This window comes from Streptopelia decaocto (assembly GCF_964273445.1).
Source record: "Streptopelia decaocto genome assembly, chromosome: 12".
Taxonomy (NCBI): Eukaryota; Metazoa; Chordata; class Aves; order Columbiformes; family Columbidae; genus Streptopelia; species Streptopelia decaocto.
This window is the reverse complement of record NC_138667.1, coordinates 15,640,965-15,665,677: the sequence shown is the minus strand read 5'-3', so window position 1 is coordinate 15,665,677 and position 24,713 is coordinate 15,640,965. Positions and strand designations below refer to the sequence as shown.

Sequence of the window (24,713 nt, the reverse complement as noted above, 5' to 3'; positions counted from 1 at the left end):
AAAAAAAAAATAGAAAAAGCAAACAGCAAACCTGAGGTCAGATTGGCTTGTAAAGATCCACTGTCCACTGTTCATTGGCCATTTTTATTTTCTTGATGCATACAAAATGTAATCCTGTGCGTTGTAAACATTGTTTCTGGCTGAACCCATAGCTCTTTGCTCCAAAGAACTTTCTACATCTTCATTGAGAGCCAAGCAGAAAAGGGGACAGCTTTGGACATGTAATTTCAGTCTTCAGAGTCGCATCAGAGCTAAAGGCTCTGCAGATGTTTGGGGGTACCCCCAGCTCTGCGGCACACCCGCTTTTCTTTGGGATGCTCTGCAAGGCTGGATGACCAACCCTGTCCATGCACGGGGCTGGGAGACGCTGCTACTGTTGGTTGTTGTAACTGAGTAATTTCAGGAAGCAGTCTGGGTGCAATACACACATAGCAAACAGAGCACCCTTCTATTTAAATATTATATCACGCTTCCAGAAGGTATGTCTGTGATGTTAAGAGAGAAAGCCTCACAATGTAACTGCGTGATGGTTCAGGAAACAGACTTGTCTCCTGCTGAGAGGTAACTAAAGCACCTGTCTGGTCTGATATAGGATATTTTGATTGCAAGCATTCAGACAATATGCAACTCTGCAGAGGATCTAGACATGCTGATTTTAGAGCATTTGTGATGAGGGTAGAAGGTACAGTGTGTTAATTAATTAGTTCTGGATTTGCTGAAACCCAATAAAAACCTTTTATTGATCCTTTTATTGATATCAGCTGTGTGGTGACTCCGGCAGACTCCAGCAGAAAATACCTTTACTGGAGCTGCCACACAGCTGACACAGTTACAGAAAGCAAAGAGGCAGCTGGTATGGCTAACGTGCCATAACTTGTACCCAGCGATGACTTGAGTTTGTTTCTTACCCTCCTGGAATGACACACAGGTTCATCACGTGTAAGGAAAGAAAGAGGCGAGGGCTCTGTAATGATGCCTAGATTCATGAGACAAGTACATTCTCAGCTGTTAGTAACTCTTGACAGCCTTCTTCCATATTCCATTTAGTTAAATTTACATGTAGTGTTATTTCTTGTTAATACAATTTGCAAATGTTAGGACTGACTTACTTTATTTAGAGCTAAAGCCAGCTCCTATGTTATTTGTGGGAACTGGAAGCATCTACCATTTCTTCGTGCTGTGATACTCTTTGAGTATGTCTATAGCATGCATCAATCTGACAACAGAATTACTCGGATCCTTCTGATGATTTCTCTAGCTTCCAAAATATTGAGAAATGCATGTAGTAAAAAAGGGCTGTGAAACCTTTATTTGGTTAAATGTCAGTGCTAATTTATCAGAACATACAGAAATGGGTGTTATGTATAACTGTAGGCAATTATGCTGCATTTAAATGTGCCTGATCTGTCATAAAATAATTTCTCTGTGGTTCCAAAGAAATCTGGTAATGTCATAAGAGATTTCACCAATTTAGAGCTTACAAGAGAACTTATCAACTCTCAGACTGATTCCTGGAAGAGTCTTCCAAATTCTCAAGTTTGTCTTTTTGAGGAGGTTTGGCTTCTTTTTTCTTTTCTTTTTACAGTGTGATGATACATTTTACATTATTTTTATTAGAGAAAAAATAAAAGCAATGGTATTCATGTAAAATTAACCTGAACAGGACAGACCCTGAAAAGAAGCATACTTTCAGCATTCCTTTCTATTGAATTTTTTAGCTATAAATCAAGTGTGGTGAAGCAATGGGGAGAAGGACCTTATTTCCTGGGCTTGGAAACATGATCAATAATATTAGAAAGATATATGTAATTGTTCAGTTTACATATTAGTTTATGTAGGAACCTCAAGAGCAACCTTACCTTTGGCATGCAGATGCATTTGTTAAATACTGTCTGCCTATTAATGCTCATCAGTGGAGTCTGAAATACTGGGAGGATGATATTATCAGAACTTAGTGGTCCTGTGAGCCAGACAGGCTTCAGAGGTGTTAATTTACCCTTTGCAGGGAGTTGAAGCTTGATTAGATCTCTTTTGTGTCTTATTTCAACTGCGTTTCATATTGACATCCTTGTAAGACTAAACAATAGTATGTCATTCTTCATTGCTTGTGGTACATCCAGCAGACAAAACTCAGTTTTTCATCTTTGCTCCTATCTAGACCCATTTTGGGTGAAGTTCATTCGGTTGGCGCCTGCAGCTCAGTAACATCCATCACGCAGCAGCACAGCCTCTCTCTTGCTCCGTGATCCCAGGTGCCAAATGCAAGAGAGAGAGATAAGCCACTGTTATTATTTCTTTTCCACACTCCCTCCTCCGCCAAGTGATGTGCATGTAGGTACAACCCCCATCGCATGTGATACAGCTTACAGAGTTTCAGCTATTGGGTCAGAAATATGTTGAGAGTTGTGTCTACTGCATTTGTACGGTTATGTTACATTTCCTTCTCCACTTGTCACGTAGCAGTTCCTCTCTCTCACCAAAAGTGTTTTTAACGTAAATACTGGCTTACACTTCTGTTAATAAGTTCTATTTTTATGCTCTGTTTTGCATATTTGTTTTCAAGCTAACATTAGCATTTGTACATGTCCTGACTCATTTAACACAATGTGGCCACTGTCATACTGGGAGAAATCTGAGCCAGGATATGCAAAGTGGGGAGATGAGGTCTTAGTCTTTGATGCTAAGTAGTTGCCACAAAATGATCACAGCTAACAACTTGTTAACTTATAGTTATTTCAGAGCAGTCCTGTTAATATTTGAAAGACTGTTAAACTGCAGTTGAAATAACTGATTTCACACATTCTCTCTTCCCATAAAAGAAGCTGAACAAAAAGCTAGTTTTTCAGTTTACTTATTCGTTGCATAAGATAAATCAACTTTGTCTGTGTCTGCATGTACAACATGGCAGCTCATCCAGGTAGACACATAATTTGTGTGCAGACACAGACACAGCCAGGATAGGCAAATAAGACATTTTCCACAAGATAAAGGCAAAAGCTGGATTCAAGACCAGCAACGCAAAGTTTGTTTGAGTCAGCAGTCTGCTGAACTTGATGCTATTTTCTGAGTTCAGTGAAGAAAACAACCTGGTCACCCTTCTGTGGGTGACCCTGTGAGGGACAATGACTCTTGATGGTTTAGGGACAGCATAGTGCAAGTGGCTTTTGTGTCTTTTTCCATCTAGCTACATTCCTTCCCCTAGGGTTACAGTATCACAGAGTGAGAAGCTAATACAATACGCTATTAAGGCGTTGGCATTAATTATCTGACATCAACTACATGCTTTTTTACATTTGGATTAAACCACCAGCTTTTGCAGCCCAGCAACGTTGTGGCTTTCAATTGACTTTTGCCTAATGCATTTTCTTTGTGGGCAGGAGGGCCTCTAGCGGCCTCTTTTCTGTAGCTTTGTAGTGCTACGTAACTGAGAGTGTGTTATGTGGCATTTGTGACACAGTTTTATTTATACAGCACCAACACCATTGCAAAAATGAAGTCTTTTGTATTTTTTTTCTTTCATACAGCCAAACTATTAAAAGCCTTAGTTACAGGAAAATCCCTCAATCAAACAGCTGAGACAGGAATTGTTTCAGGATCTTTTGTGCTACCTCCTATCGGCCATTTCATGTGTTAATAAAACAGAAATCTTCCCATAAAGCAACAAAAGTAATCAAGCCTGTAATTTCCAAGTAATAATATTTCCCTGAGCAGATTGTTAGTCTTTTCTTTTCAATTCTTATTTCTATACCTCTAATGCTTATAGGTTTTTTCATGTAGCAATGTATGCAAGTTGGCAAATGAAAAAAAAAATGTATATAATTACAATAGAAACAGCTAATAGAAGCTGTAATATCTGCATTGTGTCTCTAACCATTACGGTTTACAGTATTAAGTGAATTTAAGTGAGGCAGGGATAATTTGCGGTGTAGGAACTGATAAACGTGCCTTACTGACATTAGCATGCTCCCTTATTTCTCTCTGCAGTATTTCAGGTAGCGTGCTGCTTATGCTGTGAAAATCTAGGAAGATAAAACCGCAATCTGGTAAGATACCTGTAAAAACTGAGCTGTTACGCAATGCCTTCTCAATCAAAAGCACTCAGCATTTTCCAAAAGGCAATCTAGAATCACTGTTTTTTTAGGATCTGGAGACAATTTCACAATTTCTTGCTCCATAAACTTAATTTCCCTGTGCAGATTAGAAAAATCTTACTGAATGGCATTCAGTATGTGAAAGGATATAGAGAAGTATATGTGAACGTATATAAGAACTGAAAGCAGGTAAGTTCTATAGCTCTAGACAGTGGCATGTCAACGAGTAAAAGTTCACAGTAGCTCTAAGTCCTGTGTCATTTCCATAGTTTCAGTATGAATGGAATAAAATACATAGTAATATCAGAAATCACTTTTCTTGTGAAATCCGAAGAGCGTGAGTAATTCCTTGAATGCTTCTTGCAAATCTGCCACCCAGCTACTGGATGTATCTGAATTTCTCTTTAAAAAGCCCTGCAAGACTAGTTGTGCTTCCAAATTCCATTGGCGCAGACTTCAGATGCTGAGCAGGACTTGTGCTTTCACGAGTAGTTCTCGCTTTCCATAATATATGGACCATGAAGAAAGCAAAAGCATCTGTGAATCTCCCAAAGTTCCATTACACATAACATTCATGATTAATAGCCCAAACTATCCCACCAGAACCTAATTGACATTTACCAATTATCTCTTCAAAAATTCACCACCTGATCACCTGGCTTTAATAACAAACTGAATAGCACAAATGTTATCTTGAAAGAGCTGCAGGAAATACGCCTTTATTTTTACATAAAAGTTATTCGTACCAACTAAGCAGTTTCAACAGATGATTTTGTCTGTATTAGCATCATACATGCATTTGTCTTCCATCATTGATTATTCACATCTTTAACATCCCATATAATTATCTAAAATACTACATTCAGTAACTACTTAAAAGTTATAGTTTAAAACCTATTACCACATAAAAGAACTTTCCAGAACACCAAGTGGAAATCTTCTAGAGTATCTGCAAAGCATAAGCTTATGTTATTTATTGTTTAATTGTTTTTTCAGAAAAATATCTTAGCACAACAGGAAGCACCTTGTAGATTTAATGTTAGAATTTAAACTGCTCACGTAAAAAAATGGAAGACAAGAACATCTGAGATGTTAAAACCTGACGTGCTGTGAGCTTGAAAAATGCAGCACTGACCAGCGAAATATTCACTGGTCAAGCAAGAGAAGGAAACAGGGCTCTAAATAGTGACATCCCTCTCTCACTTAGAGGTCACCGTCTTTTTTCTTAGCTTTTTGCTCACTGTAGGGAAGATATTACAGTAGATGCTCAGGTAGGGATCCTCTTGTATTGCCTTCTGTAATCTGCTGCTGTTCAGAGTCTCCTTAAATGAAAATTAGTGTCTAAAATGAAAGGCAATCATATGTGCCTCTGACACTGGTATGCGTACAGCGATCAGCAAACATGAATATGGAGACAAACACTTACTAAATTAAATGCAGGATTTTACATGTTCTGAACAGTTGTGGGCGTTTGTGTGTGTGGTGTTTTTGTTGTTGTTTTTTGTTTTTGGGGGGGGGTTGTGTGTGTTTTGTTGGTTGGTTGTTTTTTTTGGTGTGTTTGTTTGTTTTAGAATGTATGCGTATAATATAACCCTACATCCATTTTTCCTGGTGGTCTCTGCAGTAAAGCAGGTGCCTGTTTATCTCCATTACAGCTTCTCCTGCTGACCACATTCCTGGCAGCCACTTTAGCATTCTCCTTCACAGGTTACTGAAGAAATGAACTTGGCTTATACTAATACAAATGTTTTCAGGAACTTGCTGGGCTTCTGGTTTACATTTTTGTACAGAGATTTTATATACACTTTAATATATTCTTTATATATAGGAGATATATAAAACCACCTGGTTGTATATTTTCTTTGTACACACCTATACTCCAGTGTTTTGCCAGCAAAATCTGCAAGCCACAAGGACGTTTTCCTCAGAGGGGTACAGAAAGGGCACGGCTGATTTGTCTGCACTGAGGTCCTTGCAAGACCTTACAAACGAAAAGATTGTAGTACAGGAATTAGTGCACATGTGAAGTGTTTCCTGCTCTGCATTTCTCATCTTGAGAAAGCCCCACAAGCTAAACAGTGTATCATGTTTTCTGTTTGAATCACCATTTAATTGTGCCCTAAAGTGCTCCACAGGCAGGGCTGCAAAGTACAGGAGGAAATCACCATCCACCGCTCCCCTATTGACACCTCACTCCTCTCTTCTCCATTTCTTCTTCAAATTTTGTTCCATTCGTGGTTGCTTCTTACCTCCCACTCCTAAAATCACAAGTCCTACAGGGCTCTTGCAGCCTAGTGATGTTTCATGTGCTGGAAGAGAGACACGTCGCGGGGCTTTCCTTGCTGAGCAAAGCAGAAGGCAGCGAAGCACAAGGGCATGAAGCCTTGTGGGCTCCCTCCTCCCACGTTCCATGGTGGAGACCAGAGCTGGTGCCCTACTGGGGAGATTCTTCATCCCGAGCAGCACCTGGTCCTGCCTGCCAGCCCATTGGAGGGCTCTGCCCCTGCTTCAGGCCCCCCTTGCGGGGGGAAAGCAGGACACGCTCTTCTGGCTGCCCTTCCACCTATGAGCAGGGTCTTTGTCATTTCATTGCACCCTTTCTGAATACACACACACAGTACCAGGGTAAAATAAACATCTTTTCTTTTTTCCCTTTTTCAGTGTTCAAACAGCTTTCCAGTGCCATCACACACATAACCTTGCCCGAGGGTGTCCTCATGTGTGAGGAGAGAAGAGCAGAGAGAATAGCGGAAGAAAGAGCCCAGGGATCTGGTACTGAATCTCAGCTCTGTTACTCTACAGCAGATATTCAACACTTGACTTTTTGTCTGTGCTCTCTTCCCATAAATTGATAGTAGAAACCAACTGAAATGATGTCTTTTTAGATATTTTATAAAGTTTTCAATTAAAAATACATAGAATTTTTCTTCATCACTATTACAAATGTTTACTCACTATTACTAGTTCCATGTTTAACTACTAAAAAAAATTCCTGAAACAGTCTCTAAAAGAAAGTAAAATAAAATCCAGGATTTAAAGAAAAAAAGTATTAATTCCTCAAGAAGAAATAAAAATATTCAACTCCTTCGACTCTACTTTCAAATAACACTAATGAAAACGAGATCTAGTGATTATATTTATCAAATGTTGTTATATATTTGATATGAGATACATACATACATATATATATTACTTCATAGTAATTTGGAGGTTGTTCTTTTAGGATCTTTGGCCCTGACTGATGACCTCAAGGCAAAGCCACTGTCTGAAGGGAACAGAGACTTGGACAAAGGATCTGTGTTAAATGTATGTCCAGTTTTTTGGCCAGACTTCTCAGTGTGTTGGGGTGTTCTACACAGTGACCATTATTTATGAATCACCCAGAGTTTTTCCAGATTTTATTTTTAGAATTTCGGAATGACAGAGAGCTGATAGCTAGGCCAGAAAACATGATATGTGCACGTTTCTTTAATACTGTTCCTTTAAAAAAAAACCTAAAAAGGAATGTAGTACAAATTTAAAATTCAAATTATACTCAAATTTAAAAGGTTTCAATTCTTAATTGTCTCCAGAGTTTTGAATGTCTTTATTTTTTTTTTTTTTAAATGAAATGTTAAAGGGAGAGAATCTGATCTCCTAAATAAGCAAAAATATGTTGATTGTAAAATAATTACCTATACAGACATAAATGTTCCTGGACAGATATTAGCAGATTCATTAATAGTCAGTTCCAATAGTGACAGTGATTTTTTAATGTTAACGTCACAATAGCTCCATCTCGTGGTTAACTAAATATTATGTGACAATTTCCATTTTGATTCTATACAAAAAGTGGGGTCAAAAAAATGACACAAAATTGCTGGTGAGGAAAGGAAATTTTTTTCTGAATATTATGATTAGCTGTATTACTGACATTGTGAATCATATGTACACTGCCACTTATGTTTTGTTTCCATTTCATCCAGGAGTTCCAAAATGCTGCTGCTGATCGGCCATTTAACCTTGAAGCTGCAATTAAAAGTGTTGAGAAAATGTCCAATGAACTGAAGAAACTAAATGGTAATTCTGAGTTGATCATCCAATTAAACAAGAAGTTGTTTAAGGCGTTGTTTAAACAGTGTGAGGTTGTGAATGGTTTGTATTTTCTATGTGGTACAGCTGTTTTTTAATCTAATGAAACAATAGAGTTGCTCTGTTGTTTTGAAAAAATAATGAAACAGTAATTACATAGAAATGGAATCATGTTAGCTAACTGCAGAAAATATCTGTTAGGTAGTCAAAGTCACTCCATTGCAGGAACAATAATAGTCTAATAGAAATATTAGCAGTGTGCTAATACTAACCTTTATTTGGTTGTCTTTAAGCAAGCAAAACAAAGCAACCCTTCAGATTTTTGGAAGAGTTGACAGATAGACACTTCAAGAAGTACTGTATATTAATTGCCATTCACTTAGCATCTACCATGTAATAAATACCATGGTGACACATTGTCCTTTGTCTTTCAGTGGAAAGCCAGCTACTGCTTTGTGACCTGATTTTGAATTTCAACCACTCAATGAAGGCCAAAGATTTAAGAGAAGCTGAAGAAAAAACTTGGAGCTTAATAGACTGAATAATAACATCTGTTTTCATGTGTTGTCTTCTATTCGTACTGCTTCAGTTTGAACTGTAAGATGATGGTATGGTTTCCTGCAGTTAGGCTATTTTTATTTTAAACTGAAAATGTGCAGTGGAAAAATGCTATAAGTAGATTATTGATTCTGAGATTTTTTTTTTTTAACTGAAATTTCCCAAATAAAGCCCAGTAGGGCTGTTAAGATTCACATCATTAACTAGGAAGTCAGAAAGTGGACATGAAGGTTTTCATGTGTGGCTGGCTCCTCTTAAACAAAGACAGATTGGAACAGTACCAAAAGATTTTAAATTACTTCAAGTCAAGTCACTGGTCTCTCATCTCAGTTGTGCTCCGGAAAATGGGCTAAGAAACAGTCAGTGAAGGAGGAACTGCAACGTGTCATTTCATCTGCCTTCCTCATTCTGAAAGTGCTGCTGAGGAAGGTGGCCCAAGAGAAATTACTTCTGGAAAACCAAAAGTACTTTCATTCTGGTTTCTGTTGTGGCTTTCTAATGCACTGCACTACAAAACTAAGAGTGAGTTAGTGGTCTAAATACTCTGTTCTGAACTCTTCTTGGTCCAAAAACTGAGTAGCCAGTATTTTCTTCTTGTTCATGACAGTTAATATTCAATTGTACTGTACTTGTGGACATGTTTGAATGTTGAGGTGTGTTTTAATTCATATACAAAATCTATTTATCTGAATAAGCAAATCAAGATTTGCTCTGCTGAAAATAATATACGTTGTTATAATTTGTTATAGTGGTTCATATTTTCTTTCTCTTTCACTGATGAGACCATTTACAACAATTAGGACCCAATTCCATAGGAGGTATTTCTGGGTTATCTGGCTTTACAGGGCAATGTAATGGAGTAGAACTACAGCCCCCAGCTCACAGAGTCAGTGGTAATATGGTGGAGGTTGTTCTGAATTTTAGCATGTTTTGAAAAACATACATTTTAACTGACTTTTCTCTCAGAAGACTGGTATTGAACTTCTAAAAAATATTGGGCTAGACACAGGTTTTGTCAGCTGAAAAGCTTTTAAAATTTTATTTTTCACCTTTTTTTTTTTTTTTGAGTCAAAGTTGCATGGAAATGAAATCCACTAAGTTTGAATTCCAGCCCCTACATAAATATATTAGAAATGAAGATAACATTTATGAAACATATTTAAAGTAAAACTGTTTAGGAAATCTGATTATCTCATCTGATAAGCTATGCAGATTACATGGAAGATATTTTTCTGCCTTGAATTTTGGCTCAGATGTTTCAAGTGATATACAAACTGATGGCTTTAAAGGAGAAGAAGTGTGACAAAGTCGAACATAATTACCAAAACAGGGTCTTGTCAGAAAACAAAGGTTATTAGAAAACCAAGGCAAAGAGTTGGATAAATCCCACTTAAAAAAGGGGAGGGAAGAACTCTTGATACAGTATGCTGCAGTAGTCCTCAGCTGCAACTTAGAATTTACAACTGAGAACGTTATTGTGTTTTTCTTGAAAAAATACATTAAAACCAGAAAGCAGTTGTATAAGAGGAGCTAAGTTTAACCTGATGGTGTCTGTCTGCTTTCTAGGAGATTTGGGTGTGTTCTGCCAATTAAGAAGCACATGACGATAATCTTGTTGATGTGTCTCCTATAAAAAAAAGTAGTTGCTTAATTTAGAGTCAGAAAGGCACAGCTGGTGAGAGGTCTGTGCTAAGGGAGAAAAGCTTGTTTCTGAGTGAGCCAAGAGGATCCTAGGAGTCACATCATTCCCATTTCTGGGCTAAGACTCGCCATCAGAGACTCGTCATTGGTATGGCAGAGAGAAAATGATATCTGTAGGTGTTTTATTTTTCTACAGACTGAATAACACAAACACAGATCTTGACAGGCAGCTGCATATCCGGGGTTGCTATTGAAACCTGGGTGTCTTTAGGGCCCAGGTTGGAGTCTGGGTCTTTTCATTGGCAAGTGTATTGTGGGAAAAAAATGGCTTTTATTGTCTTTTTCTACTCCTCAACATTGACAAGGATTTGGGCTATTCTGTATCACTTGAAATATAATTGCTGCTGCAGTTCTGATCTGAAAAACAGCTCACTGATTGTTTTTTCTTTCTCATCTGAAAGCACAGACTTGCATTGATATTTATTTCTGGCTCCTCTAATTTGGTCAGGAAATCATTTCAGGAAGATACTGATATGTTGGAAGATAAAAAATTCTCATGTCCTGTATGATTAGTGGACAGTAATAAACACATTGTAGGATAATCAGATTTAGAGAGTACTGCATTTCAGACATAATTTAAAAATAACATTGTCATTTTTCCTTAAAATTAAAAGGATTTTTAATTACTTCATGATTTTAGTTTGCTGAAAAAGGAAATATCCTGAAGTTTACAAACTTCAGTAGGCTTCAATACTACATGTGGTCTTCATTGAGGTCTCATTTAAATATGTCCTGCAGCGTATTTTAACATGCACTGGTTTCTGGAACCTCTGTCTTTTCCATCAATCAGAAGAAGAGGTGTTCTTTGGAAGTAATCAATGATATCTGCTACAGAAGAAAAATCCTGTGGAATGGAAAAAAATAGACAGCTATAGAAAAAATGTCAGAAATATAAGTAGTTAGCAAAACCAAAAGGTTTTTTTAAAACTCTAAATAAATATCTTATAAGGGTCCAGTAAATACTATCTGATCAGCTGTTTTCATTCCTGCCATAATCAGGAGCTCAGTAACTGTTAATCTGGTGTGTGTATGACCTACTGCAAGGCAGCGTAATTAACTTGTGCAGTCTTGGCCTGTTTAATATGTGATGTCATTCTGCCTGACACGATGATCACACTTGAGAGTTCAAAAGGTGACTGTTAAATTCAGAGAACTGTGGCTCAGTCAGAGCCACAGTAACTGTGCTGACCGGTCTGCCCAGTGCCAGGCAATCCTGTGCAGTAATGCTGGGCCTAACTAAACCTGCTGTCTGGGAGCAAAGCAGTAACGTTGGCAGATATGGATTTGCTCTCAAGTGTGGATTTCCCTTATCTGGTATCTCAGTGGTAAACAAATATTTGCTGACCAGGTATATGGATTTCTAATAGCTATCTTCTTTGGCTATCCCTTCATTCCTTGAGTGCGAACAGGAGAGTCTGATTTTATTTCCAGCAGTAACATATTCTATCTGGAATAAGCAGAATTCCACTGGAGTGAAACAGCTGCCAGGTAGGGATGAGACAGGTGATACCTTAAGATGAAGGGAAATAGTGTGAAAAACACAGAATACCTCTTTTCCTTTTAAGCCGGTTCCTAACAAATATTTTTGATTTTCCTCCTGGTAACGAATCTGGATGTTGTAGACTTTATCTCTGTACAACACCATCAGTACATATGGATGAGTTACGGTTTTTCTTGAGCTGTCTCTTACCAAGAAAGTTCCATCCTGAAAGATGAAAAAATGAAAGATAAGAAATAAATGTCACTTCTAGGTTTGATCAACATAACAACCTTAACTAGAGCGCTCATGCTTTTAAGTGTTTTTTCTTTCTGAAAGATCTTTCCTCCTGGCAAGAGAAACTTAATTATTCAAGAGTTTAGGTCATTTCTCCAATGTTTTGTCTCTCAATTTGCTTCTTAAAAGTTTCCTGTCCGATACAAATCCAGGTTTTTAGAGAAAGGAGGAATGGTATTCCCTCTCTGAGGGAGAGATTCCACTAAAGGAGGGAGTGAAATATCAAAGACCAAACCTCACATCTCTTTGCCCAGAAGAGAAGTTCACTCCTGGTAAGTGCCAGTCAAGATTCCTATGTGATCTATTTACAGACAGCCTAAAACAATGATAGTGTCTGTGTAATTCTGGTAAAGGCAGTGATATTGTCTGTCTCTGTCACTGTCTCTCTGCTTTTCTTCATTTCAGATATGTTTTAATAAGCGTTCTCAAAGGCATTGAATAGGATCTCGTAAGCTGGACCTTAGGACAAGCCATTGAAACGCTGTACATGTCATCTTCAGCTCAGTGCATGTGCTGTGAATCACTGCAAAGTAATCAGATTTCCCACAGTGGTGAGATACAGTTTGGTTTATCTCCACATGGGCAGTTAAGCCTGGGTTTCATCTGTTTGAATCTGTACTTCATTTTGCTGGTAAATGTGGCCTAGAAAAGGGTGGGATTCATCTCATCTAGTCGAAGCTATCTAAAATTTGGAATTTGCAACAAATTCCTCACTGGTGACAGAACTATTTCAGTGAAAAGTCACTCTTCCTAAGAGAAGTGAGCTGAAACTGCTTTCTGGAGACACAGAATTTGTTCTCTTGCACTGTGGAAAACAACAGCCTTCACGGCTGGGTTAAACTAGAGTGTAACTTTGATGTGCGTAAAGATATTCACAGTGAATCCCGCACTCTGAGTGTCTATATTGAGGCTATAACCTTCCTTTCACTCTTCCCATAGGACTGCAGGGACATCTAGCTAGGAGGTGCTGTAAGAATCACCAACCATTTAAATAGTACCTTGTTTATTTTTCGAAGAGCTGCTTCTGCTTCTGGCCGGCTAACATAAGCAACGTACCACTCAGCATTGAGCGAGTCCTGGAGTTGTCATGAGAGAGGATAAAGGAGAAAGTCAGCTGTCAATGGATTAGCTTGTGATGTTAACAACAGACAAATAAGTAGGGAGAAATTGGAATGTGAGGGATATTTGGGTTTATGTGCAGAATCTCTGGATGTTCGAGCTTCAGGGATCATACTGGTATATATTACTGTATAGTAAGTGTCACTAAATGATTTTTAAATTATTTGCTGTGGTAAATTTGAAAATATTATAGACCTATAATATGTCTGCAAGTAAGCTAGGAAAATGGATATTTCCGAACATTTTAAGTAAAAGATAGATTTTAAGTTATATTTCTCTCTTGTCTGCTTGGGGCACTAGCATCCTTTGCTTTCATTTCTCTGGGTTTTTTAATTTAATTATGTTTTATTTTTCAACTATCATCCGAGACAAAAATGCAGACTTCCTGCGAAAATACCATTTGTGGTTGCAGTTGCAGTGTTGTCACCACGACTGGGTGAAACAAAAGTGCACTTAAAGGATAGGAATTCTTTACCCCCCAAGGTTCTGTGGAAGAACGGAATTTGTAATGTGCAAAACAAGTAATCTAGCAAACAAGTATTTCTCTTATTATTATGTTTCTACTTTTTTTTTTTGTTATTGTTTTTCTCGGTGAAAACAAAATAAGGCACTAAGGTTTGACACTGAAAAGGAAACTGAAAGCACCTATAACTTCCTGACAGTGACTACTAACCAGAAAAACAACTTTGAAAAACGGACTCTCTTGAAATCAGAAAATTTGCTGTCTTGAGCAGTTATGGTTAATGCTTGTAATGTTTTTGTACCTCGTCTTCCTCCATGTTTGTTTGGTGGATGGTCTGTCTGCTAGGAACTGGCAAAGGAGGTCTGGCATCAGCTGTGCCTCTCGAAGGGGATCTGCTGTTGCCTTCAAAGATATGAAAGTGGAAAAATGTTAAGACCAGCAAAACAATTTCACCTGTGGGGTGCATATATGGTGTACAATCTTGTTTTTGTGAGACATGAAAAATTTATATCACTCTGATACTGAGATACTTTGAATTGGTTTGGAATCAGATTTAGGCTACTGTAAGAGAAGCAGGTTCTTACAGAAATTCATCCGTGGTGCACAGAGATTTTAACTGAACTCTTGCATTTCAGGTTTCCTTATAATGAGATGAACTTGAAACAGAGGTTACATTTTTATAGCTTGCGTGCCACAGTTACTCAGTTGAGAGCACGTAGGCACCAAAACACGTCACTGTAAGACATTGGCAGCTGTTGATTTCTAAGCTTCCTTTATTTTTCACCTGTTATTACAAGATAATTGCACAGCATATTTCACATGGGAAGTGTTTTCTCCCTTTTCAAGAGTATTGTTATACCACAGTGACCTGCAGGTACTGTTGCTCTGCTCTCAGTAGTATTAGATCCATTGAAAAAGATGCTTATATGAAGTTTTGACAATGGTTTAACCAGGCAGTAAGCTCAAGCTTTACGGGAGAAAACACCTTATATTCAGACTAAGTTACACAAGATGCCTTTCAGGAACTTGCTAGTTTTCTTTCCACAGCCCTACCAGAAACATCCTTTAAAAAAAGAAAATTATATATATGTGTATATATATTAACTGCGTCAAAACTATCTTTCAACCTTCAGTCACTTTTGGTACAAGCAATGCAGGATACAAACCTAGATGTAAGCGTGGTGGGAGTGAGCCACTTGAAGACAGGTTTCTAGCACTGTTACAGAAAAAAAAATAGTCAGTATAAATGCAACATGACTATATGACATTTCTGTGCTCTGAAGAATTGATCTGGACTTTGTGCCTGCTTTTCAGAATGTGAGATCCTCTGGAGACCTATGAGAGATTAGGAGAGCCTTCTTTTTCTTATTTTTGTTTTCTTTCCTTTTTATATAAATAGATCCACCACTCAGTTTACTTGAAGCTCAGTGTCTGGGAATAAGTTAGAGGGAATCAGTGATGGGTCACCAAGACCCCTGTATCAGCAGAAATGCAGAAACCACTGCAGCTTGTTGTGTTTTCAGCAGGAACAACCCCTGCATCCCCCTATAGCAGGGGGCACAGGCAACAGCTTGCTAGATGTTTCTTTCTGTGGGGTTCCACTTAAAGAGTCATTTTGCTTGTGGCATCTTTAACATTGTTGATGAAAGTGCAGTTTCTCATCAGTCATGTTGCCACTGTGGATGTGGAAGCACTGGGAAGAGTCCAGTGAAGGGCCACTAACATGATAATGGACTGGAGCATCCCACACATGAGGAAAGGCTGTGGGAGCAGGGACTGTTTAGCCTGGAAAAGAGAATTCTCAGGAGGGATCTCTTTTCAGTGGTGCCCAGGGACATCAGGAAACACTTTTTTACTGTGAGGGTGACTGACAATTGGAGCAGGTTGCTGAGAAAGTTTGTGGAGTCTCCATTCCTGGAGATATTCAGAAGACATCTGGATATGGTGCTGGGCAGCCTGCTCTGGTGACCTTGCTTGAGCAGGGGGGTTGGACCCGATGACATCCAGAGGTCTCTGCCAACCTCAGCCGCTCTGTGCTTCTGCGAGCTCTGAGCTGACAGTGGCACGAGCTCACACCCACCGCACCGTAACGCTTCCATGTGCCTAGGCTTAGTTTACTTTCACCCCTGTGGTCATTCTTCCACTTTGCGTTAGAAAATCTATAATTTTCTCTTATGGCCTGATCCCAGAACCCACATCTGAAACTTCTTAAAAAGAAGAGTCCAAATCTTCATTTTTTAAAAAAATATTATTTCTGCAACTAATCAGGAACAAACTGCCTGCGTGCTTTTCCTTTACAGTTCGTATTTCTCTGTTGCTTAAATGAACTGTACAAAAAGCTCTGGGATGAACATGTTAATTATATTTGCAGAACAGAAACACCCTATCAAGGCTTGTGATTCATGGGGGAGAATCAGCCAAATGTGCGCCTCTGCTATAGCAAAATTTGGCAACACTGAATGTAAGCAGAAGTGTTCATCATAGGAATAGTTCACATTTGCATATGACCTTGCTATTGCTACTGCAATATTAGTTCTACTTGGGTGTCAGCAGTTCCAGAGGATGATGGTAAACAAGGGATATTCATCAAAGAGCTATTAAAAATACAGAGATTAGAAAATGTAATTCAGACTTTGACTCAAGGAGCCCACTCTAACTCATCAAAGGCTAAGGCTGTTGCACACTACATCAGATGTCAAAATTTAATTAAGGGCTCTTCCATCTAGCAAATGAAGACATAACTATCTAATATTTGGAAGCTGAAGCTAGAAGAAATCATAGTTGAAGCAAGTTTCACAATTTTAAACAGGACTTATTAAACATTAGAGCAAAATTCAGTAAAAGGGTGGTGAAATTCTTTCAGATTCAACTCCGGACCACTAAGGTTCTGGATTTTTTTAGTTTTGAGGCAATTAGTAGTCTCAGCTCTAGCAATTAGGTTCCCAAAATGTGTAGAATCCTTTTAAATCCTGCGTAGTTTTGCAGGAGAAGATGATCTCTTCCCAAATGAGCCACGTAGGCCCTAAAATACTTCTTGGCATAAATCTGAGAGACTTGATTTTTTTCTTGGTTGCCTGATGTACACTATCTGCTTCACTGAATACAGAACTCCAGTTATGTTAAGAATTCTCCTTATTAGCAGGAACAACACAAAATAGCATGCAGTGGGGGCAAGGGTATAGCCTGAAGAATAATGGACTACTTAAAATAGTTACCTTGTGTTTGCCTGAGAACCCTGTAACCTAGTATATTTTATTATATGCTAAATCACAAAGACATTGAGAACCAAAAGGAACAACACAATAATGGGTGAAACAAACCTTTCTGCACCAGGCATACTGTTGGATCCTGGCTTAGGTGGAGGCTTGACAGATTTGGATGGGAATGTGTTGGAGCTGTAGGGGGGCAGAGACAGATGTGGCACTGGTCTGGGGAGCGCGGCTGTGGAGAGGAAGAGAAGGAAACTTAAAACTTATGTGTGACATTCTTAAATGAGATAGAAATGCTGTCCCATTGCTGCTGTTTAATTAAATTGTCTCCACTGTGAGGGTGCTGAGGCCCTGGCACAGGCTGCCCACAGAAGCTGTGGATGCCCCATCCCTGAAAGTGTTGAAGAGCAGGTTGGATGGGGCTTGGAGCAACCCGGTCTAGTGGGAGGTGTCCTTGCCCATGGCAGGGGGGTGGAATATTTAAGGTCTCAGCCCAAACTGTTCTATGGAATAAACATAATAAACGGTTTGATAAACTAGTTACTGAAAACTTAAAATTAAGTATTAAAATTAAAAATAAACTAGAACAGGCTTTAGCAACATTTACATTTTCTACATTCTGTTTCAGATAAGCCACAATTCAGAGACCTTAATTGCAGCAGAGCTGAAGGTGGTACATAACCATGCGTCTGTTCTCCATTATGTTGCTTCTAAATAGTGTAATTGAGGTTACCCTTTGAATGTCATTCCTTTGTGAGATTTCTCCCCTACCATCATAAACAACAGCATAAAATGAAACATTTTATTTCAGCAGTGTCCTCAGACTTTACTGGTAAGGGGAGAACAGATTAACTGTGCCCTGCACAGCTTAAATAGTGCTGTTCTTTATTGAGTCTTAGAGGCAGCAGTAATTTGTAGAGACTTGACCAAACATTCTGCTTCTGTTATGGCACCACTTTACCAACTTACTTCATTTTAGGAACCAGGATTTTGAAGTAATTTATAAAGACTATTATTGCATGAAACAAGTTTTGCTTCTGTGCTTTAGAGTAAATAACATTACACAGAAGACTAGTACCAGCAGGCTTTGACTGAAGGTTTAGCTGAAAACCGGGAGGATACCTGGTTTCCATGCCTGGCTGTTTGATGCTGTGTGCAGATCACGTGTTTCTCAAATGTAATGCGTTTCAAAATAAGAAATCCTGCTGTCTTATAACTGGCTGACTGAGGGAAGCTCTTAGCCAGTGATTTCCTGCGTTTTGCAGCTTTGCTTTGCTATATAAATCTGTGTGAGGGCCTTTGTAAGCATTCTACAACCTGTCAAGATACCACCTCATTTTTGAAATGGCTCTAAAGAAACAAGTGTTTGTTTTGTTTTGTTTATTTCAGATCTATGATGAAGAAATACTAAGTTTTAAACATCACTGTAGAAATACTTACTCTCTTCTTCCTCCTGGGGAGCCAAAAGAAAATAAATATTAGTAACTTGTTATAGCACAATTCTTAGGAATATTTTACAAAACAAAAACCTGGAAGTTGGTGAATTTTGAGTATACCAGGACTCTACTATCTATACTGTCACTTTCTCTAAAATGCTGGGGTTTCTATCTTCATGCAACACCAAATAATTAGGTTCCTTCATTAAGGTGCAGCTATTATTTACAAGTAAGCTGTGAGGTGGATGTCCCAGAATGGATCTGGACCCATAGTAGTCAGAAACTCTCAGGAGGTGTAAACTTTCCTCATTCTTTCAGTAAGTGTAGGCTCTCAGAGACAGCTCAAAGTGAAATCCTTAGGCCAGCTTAAGCTGAAAGAAAACAAACCAAACAAAACCAAACAAAAAAACCCCCAAACCAACCAAACAAATAAACAAAACCCAACAAAACAAAACCCAACCCAAACAAACCTAAACAAAGCAAACCCCAAACCTAAACAAAATCTGGCTTTTCTCTTCCTGTTGTCAATTATGAAGTACTCAGGGAAGAAACTGAGATTGATGTAGAAGAACTGTTTAAAAAGAAACCATGTGCTATAAAAGATCCATCAGTATTCATTATGACTGATAAAAGAAACGAGTTTACCTTTTCCAGCATTATTAGTTTATACAGGTACTTCATTTTACTGTAGCCCCTATATATTTAAATATTTGCTTTGAGACTACACTTACTTCATTTTTTTTGTGTGGTGGCCAACCCTGCCTGAAATGAAAAAGAGAAAATCAGAGATGGATGATTACTCATACACTTTGTGTGCATTAGGCTGTATTTTCAACTAAGACATGAATTTATAGTTTTACAGACCAAATGAATGCAGAAACATTTTTTCCTCATTAAAAATGTAAAAAATTCTAACTTTAGAATTTAATAATATAGGACGCTATGCTAGTCCTCTGCCCATCTTGATCCTATCAACAAGGAAATTGTCTGATGAATTGATTATAGCTGAAAACAAGATTTTACAATAATGAAACATTAAACTTCAAATCTTGAACTCATTTGTAGTACTTTGCAACACTGTTGGAGCTCATGACAAGCCTTCCAGTCTTTGTTTGTCAGATAAATTATCCTGGCTGGTTAGCAGATCTCAATTACTTTCTTAGTTTGTTTAAGATCGGTCACACTGTCCAGCCCACAAGTTATCTACAAAATGCTAGAGAATGAGCTGCTTCTGCTGCAGAATGCTCTTTGATATTAAGGAGTTCCGCAGACTAGTAAAATCAACAGTAGGAAAGTAAAGCTTCCTTTTCCTAACACCCTAAAAAAGAGAGCAATAGGATTCATGAATGTTCACTAGATCAAGAACTTGATCTGCTGGAATAAGCATGGATAATATATATCTTTGTGCAACTTAGAAGTGAGTCATGCCCTACGTAGTGGCTGGGATATGGCTGGAGAGAGACATTTTTCACATATTCATAAAGCAAAACTTTGATATCTGCAGACACTAGTGTCATGCAGTAGCAGTAAATTATGCTATCCTGTATTGTTTATCCATATTTTTCTTAAATTTCATTTATACTGTCATTAAATTTCAATTAAAGGAACACTTACTTTACAGGGGTTTGCTTCCTTAGTTGAGACGGATTGCCTCTTTCATATCTGTCGCTGGGTGGGACAGGAGGTTTTGGCATCATTGCTAGTTGTTCTCCCAGGGATCTAGAGCAGGAGCAAGATGATGAAATAAAGGCAAAAATCTGCTTATTAAAAAATATTGGGTAAAAGAGGCATGGAGAGTCTCATTTCCAAAGGCAAAACTCTTACCTTAGCTGCGAAGTCAGAGGCTGTAAAACAACAAGGAATGGTTAAGAGAATGTGTAAGTGTGTCACAATAGGTTAAAAACATTAATAAGCACCAAACAACAAAGGCCTTACCTTTTCAGGGAAGGTTGGCTTCCGCCCTGAAAATATTAAAAGATTACATTTAGAAAAACAAACAAAAAAAAGAAAATTAAGGTATTTCATTAAACTTTCTATGAAATAAACAGGTTTTGAATATCATCGGAAGTGAATTTTGCAGATTGAAGCACTCAGCCTCCGGAGATGGAAGCCAGAAAAATATTTTTGCTTTGCAAAATTGCAGTAGTTCTTATTACAGGAAAATTTTAAAATTTTCAGAGTGGCAGGTTTTACACAGTTTCTATGATTCAGCTTCAAATTACTGGATACTTTTATGTCATTATGTACCAGATGAAAGTGTTTAGACAATAAATAAAAATCATAGTCTCTTTAGATCCTCTGTAGAACATGGTTTACAAGTCTGAAACAAATGCCATTTTGTTTTTTTTTTTTTCAGTTCTCAGCATTCTTTTAAATCTGTAGGCCATATTACATATAGTAGTGTATGCAGAGTTTTGTTAGCTTTGTATGTAAGAGTTATTTCTTCCTTTAACCTACTAAATATTCCCTTGTTCATTCACTTAAATATTACATCAAACCTTTACTGCACAGGGATCTCATGATGTCTTTCTGTTCAACTAGTCCTGAACTAGGGTTGCTACATTCTAGATACAATTTCTTTCACTTTGTGAATACTACTCCCGTTATTTATCCATAAACAGATCACCTTCTGTGTGATTGGATTACAGTACATTTGCTTGAGCCTGCTCTTTTGCATGAATGATATTCAAACTGATAATTTTGAATGATTAATAAAAACCCCATTGATATTAGCATAAGCAAATACTGACCTGATCCCAGGCTTTCTCTTTCGAATGGGGGAGCAAGGCGATCCAGAGGGGGTTTTGTGCTTCTGTCTATGGAAGGAGCTGTGGCTAAACACAAAAGCTGTGTGAGATAATTTGCTGGTATAGGTCAATATATCTTTATGTTGCATAGCCATGCACAGGTATTACTTCTTAGAATAACAAGTGAGGCATCTGTATAAATAGTAGAAGGGAGTGGAACTGAGGAGATACAGGCAACAGTGAAGCGCTACCCAGCCTGTGGCGAGAGCTTTGCAAAGAGAAAACCAGCTGGACTTACGTTTCAAAGGCTTGATATTTCTGTCTCTACTCAAGTCATTGTTGCTTGGTGCAGGAGGAAAAGCTGGCAGCTGAAACAAATATTTTACATGTGGTTAAAGTGTGTCTTCACCTGTTTTAATTTTAGCATATTAACCGCACCGCACCACATCGGTCTCTGTCTCAGCACAGGGGTCAGGGCTCTGTCCAATGCAGGAAGGACAGAAGCCATTAGCGCTCCTCAAGAGTGACCTGCATATGTGTTCTTTTGTTCGATGCAGAATTGCCTGTCTTTTGTCTCACAGGGAATATTCTAGTGGGATGTTATCTTTGGGGAGGGCATGAGTATTGTCAAAGGAAAGCAACAGGAGCTTCAACAACACTGTTGTATCTTTGCCCCTTCAGTGCAGCAGGTGTTAATTTTGAAAAGTGGTATTGAAATTAGTGGATGTAAAATTGAAGTTGACAAATATGTGTTGTCTGTGCTGTTGCTTGAGGCAGGGGAGAAAGGACTTTCTTCGTTACTGGGAGAGCTGGGGTCAAACAGCATTGTGCTGTCAGCAGCGGCAAAAGATGTTTGCATCTAAACCTACGCTCTCCAGACAAATGCCATCCAATGTCCCTTCTTATTCCAAAGAGAGCTCATGGCACCTAAGAGTCATGTGTGGTTTATTTACATAGACTGTGACACTGGGTCACACCAAAAGTCCCTCTGTCATCCTAAAATTACCTTTACATGTGCACATGGGTAGATCAAATGTGCAGCTTTTCTGGCCTACAGTGAACCTAGAGTGCCAGCTGTAAACAGCACAATAGCTTTTGGTTTTGAAATATTCACAGGACCAAAAAAAGGAAAAAAAATCTGGGTCATTAGGGTTCTCATACAGTCCCTTATACTTTTATGTGATCTTAATTCAATTGGACAATTGCTAGAAGTATAGCTTGGATATTTTTACAAATATCACTAAAGAAACAGAGGGATCTATCAAAATCTATAATTTGTAGTGGAGAAGCATTCACAAATTTCCAGCTATGTGAAATAATATATTTTTCCCATTAAATTTAATTGTTTCATGAAAAAATGGCTGGCTGCTCTGGAACAGAGTTCAAATCTATTTTGATGGCTGAAATTCTTCCTCTATATATTCTATCTCTATAAAAATGGTATTACACTTGGACTTCTAAGGAGGTAATGGCAAAGGAAATAGGTGAAATATTAAGACAGAAACATACAGAAGCACCTCTTCCCCCAAATGAGGGTGGTACTGGGGATGGACCAGGTCGCTGGGGTGGCACTGGAGGCTGGTGTGGTGATCTGGTTGATGGAGGTCTGTCTAAAGGAAACAAAAATCCCAAAGTAAACAGCTACACAAAGCGTTCGCTTATTTTATTCTCATTAGATCTTTATGAAAAAGAGCCCTCGCAGTAACCTGCATAGGGAAGTTAGTATATCATAAAGACATTGTTTTAGAACATAATGACAGTTGCTTTATGATCAGTGTTGTTTTGGGAGTTACAGGCTCGTCCCTTTGGGGGTGAGGTGACTCCATATGTTGGCACACACTGTTTTCATTGCTGCAGTGACTGTGTGAAACACCAGCCAGGCCGATGGGCAGTTTTGGACTCTGCACGAATCAGGCATTAAAAAACAACAGGCAGAGAAAGCCAATCTCTTTCTTTTCCGAATTTTTACTAGAGTTTTTTGCGACTGTTGTGACAACTTGCTCTGTTCAAAGTTGCACTACTAATAATACAGTATGCACGTGTTTAATGTCATGCAGACTCAAACCAAAGGCCAAATAATGCACACATCACACAAAGCTAATCTTTAACCCAACAGAGCTTGTCCAAAGTAGGAAATTTAGCTTTAAAAGTCAAAAAGCCACAAACATGCAATAAGCCTGTGTCACTAAATCTTATTCATGAACTACACTTAACGGAAAAAAATATATTCCATTACCAGCCACCTAAAATGTGGCTGATAATGTGTGATAATATAATTTACAAATTAATAATAACATTTAATTTTTAGTAATTACCTATATAATCTGTGTTGTTTGCCAGGGACTTGGCAGGAAATATGACATTGTGGTGTGCTTCATCATTATTGGATGGAGGTGGCTCATAGCCATCACTGTCATGTTCTGCTTCCTCAGGTTCTTCTGTGGGTGATTCATAGTCAGCCTCATCTTCCTTTTCCTGGTCATCATCAGGGCTTTCGTAGTCATCATCATCTTCTTCGTCCTGGCAAATGTACAGAAAAGATGGATGCTGTAACCAGATCCTAAACACTGCCGTGCAGTTTCCTTGTCACCTTTCTCTGGAAGATACTGAGTTTTTTTACAACCAGTTTGAGTGAAAAAAATTGTCTGTTGAAATAAAATGGGGAAAGGAGGCAGCATTTTATTAATGCATACAGCACTCAACAGCTTAAGAAAGTGAACGAGTACCATTTTATTACAGTCACTGCAGTGGAAGGTTAAAATAAGGTTATTGTTTACTGAAATGCACAGTGCTTTTGTTTTAGGTGACAGACAAAGCACCAGCAAACAAATCAGTGCCTCCTAGAAACACACTGGAGCAGCTGTTTATACCTGTTGGTATTCATTTGTAGTTAATAGTATGTATGCTATAGCCTGCAACTCAACTTTTTAAAAGTGCTTCAGAAAAAATGAGGTCTTTTATATGAGTCTTGGTGTTCTCCACTGACCAGAGCCAAAACAGCATCATACAACCTGCAGGACCTAATAAGATCACAGTGAAAATAGGGTAATGGTCATTGCCACATCTTCTGTGCACTCTTCCAAGGCTCACAAGAAAAGGAATATTCAATTTGTCATTGGTATCTTGGCTGAAAGTTCCAGACTAGCTCTGCATTGACACAGAGCCCAGGTGCTCTATAAGTGGTTACTTTCACCTTTTGTGCTTCTAAAATAACAGCCAATCTCCTGCAAACTTAGGAGCCAGTGTTTTTTCAAAAATCCCTCATTTTTAAAAAAAAAAACCAAACATTTTCACTGGTCAGTGTAAGAGATCTCCATAAACCCTGGCTGTGTGTCAGTTAGATTATTCTTTTAGCTACCTGAGTTGTCTGTGCTTCACCTAATGACATTCATCGATGCATTTTCTATGCTGAAAGGCAAAAGGAACTTCTGCAGTCTAGCTGGCTTTGAAAAGTTAGATTCTTCAACACAGCAACTCTAGAGAATAAAATGGCAAGAATTTGCCAGTGGATAACATAGCAACCTTTCCTTTGCTAGCCACCTCT

The 24,713-nt window shown here is 38.3% G+C and overlaps 2 protein-coding genes across 2 annotated transcripts in view; one reads left to right on the top strand and one right to left on the bottom strand.

Moving 5' to 3' along the window:
• The first annotated feature begins 6,401 nt into the window (after window positions 1-6,401).
• On the top strand, window positions 6,402-9,463 carry LOC309445357 (uncharacterized protein C5orf58 homolog). Its single transcript, XM_082064054.1, has 4 exons — window positions 6,402-6,863; window positions 7,315-7,397; window positions 8,057-8,150; window positions 8,597-9,463. Exons 1-4 carry the CDS (start codon window positions 6,809-6,811, stop codon window positions 8,701-8,703), a joined length of 339 nt encoding a protein of 112 aa, XP_081920180.1. The 5' UTR covers window positions 6,402-6,808; the 3' UTR covers window positions 8,704-9,463.
• Window positions 9,464-9,611: 148 nt separating this feature from the next.
• LCP2 (lymphocyte cytosolic protein 2) overlaps window positions 9,612-24,713 on the bottom strand; it is a 30,789-nt gene continuing 15,687 nt past the window's right edge. The window contains exons 7-21 of the mRNA XM_082064055.1: window positions 23,485-23,689; window positions 22,679-22,779; window positions 21,468-21,537; window positions 21,173-21,256; window positions 20,358-20,383; window positions 20,247-20,266; window positions 20,037-20,141; window positions 19,154-19,184; window positions 18,427-18,439; window positions 17,098-17,218; window positions 14,944-14,993; window positions 14,079-14,179; window positions 13,194-13,271; window positions 11,971-12,126; window positions 9,612-11,265 (exon numbers count right to left, since the gene is read on the bottom strand). Coding sequence (XP_081920181.1) covers window positions 11,143-11,265; window positions 11,971-12,126; window positions 13,194-13,271; window positions 14,079-14,179; window positions 14,944-14,993; window positions 17,098-17,218; window positions 18,427-18,439; window positions 19,154-19,184; window positions 20,037-20,141; window positions 20,247-20,266; window positions 20,358-20,383; window positions 21,173-21,256; window positions 21,468-21,537; window positions 22,679-22,779; window positions 23,485-23,689 — 1,284 coding nt within the window. The 3' untranslated portion in view covers window positions 9,612-11,142. The remainder of the gene's footprint in view (window positions 11,266-11,970; window positions 12,127-13,193; window positions 13,272-14,078; window positions 14,180-14,943; window positions 14,994-17,097; window positions 17,219-18,426; window positions 18,440-19,153; window positions 19,185-20,036; window positions 20,142-20,246; window positions 20,267-20,357; window positions 20,384-21,172; window positions 21,257-21,467; window positions 21,538-22,678; window positions 22,780-23,484; window positions 23,690-24,713) is intronic.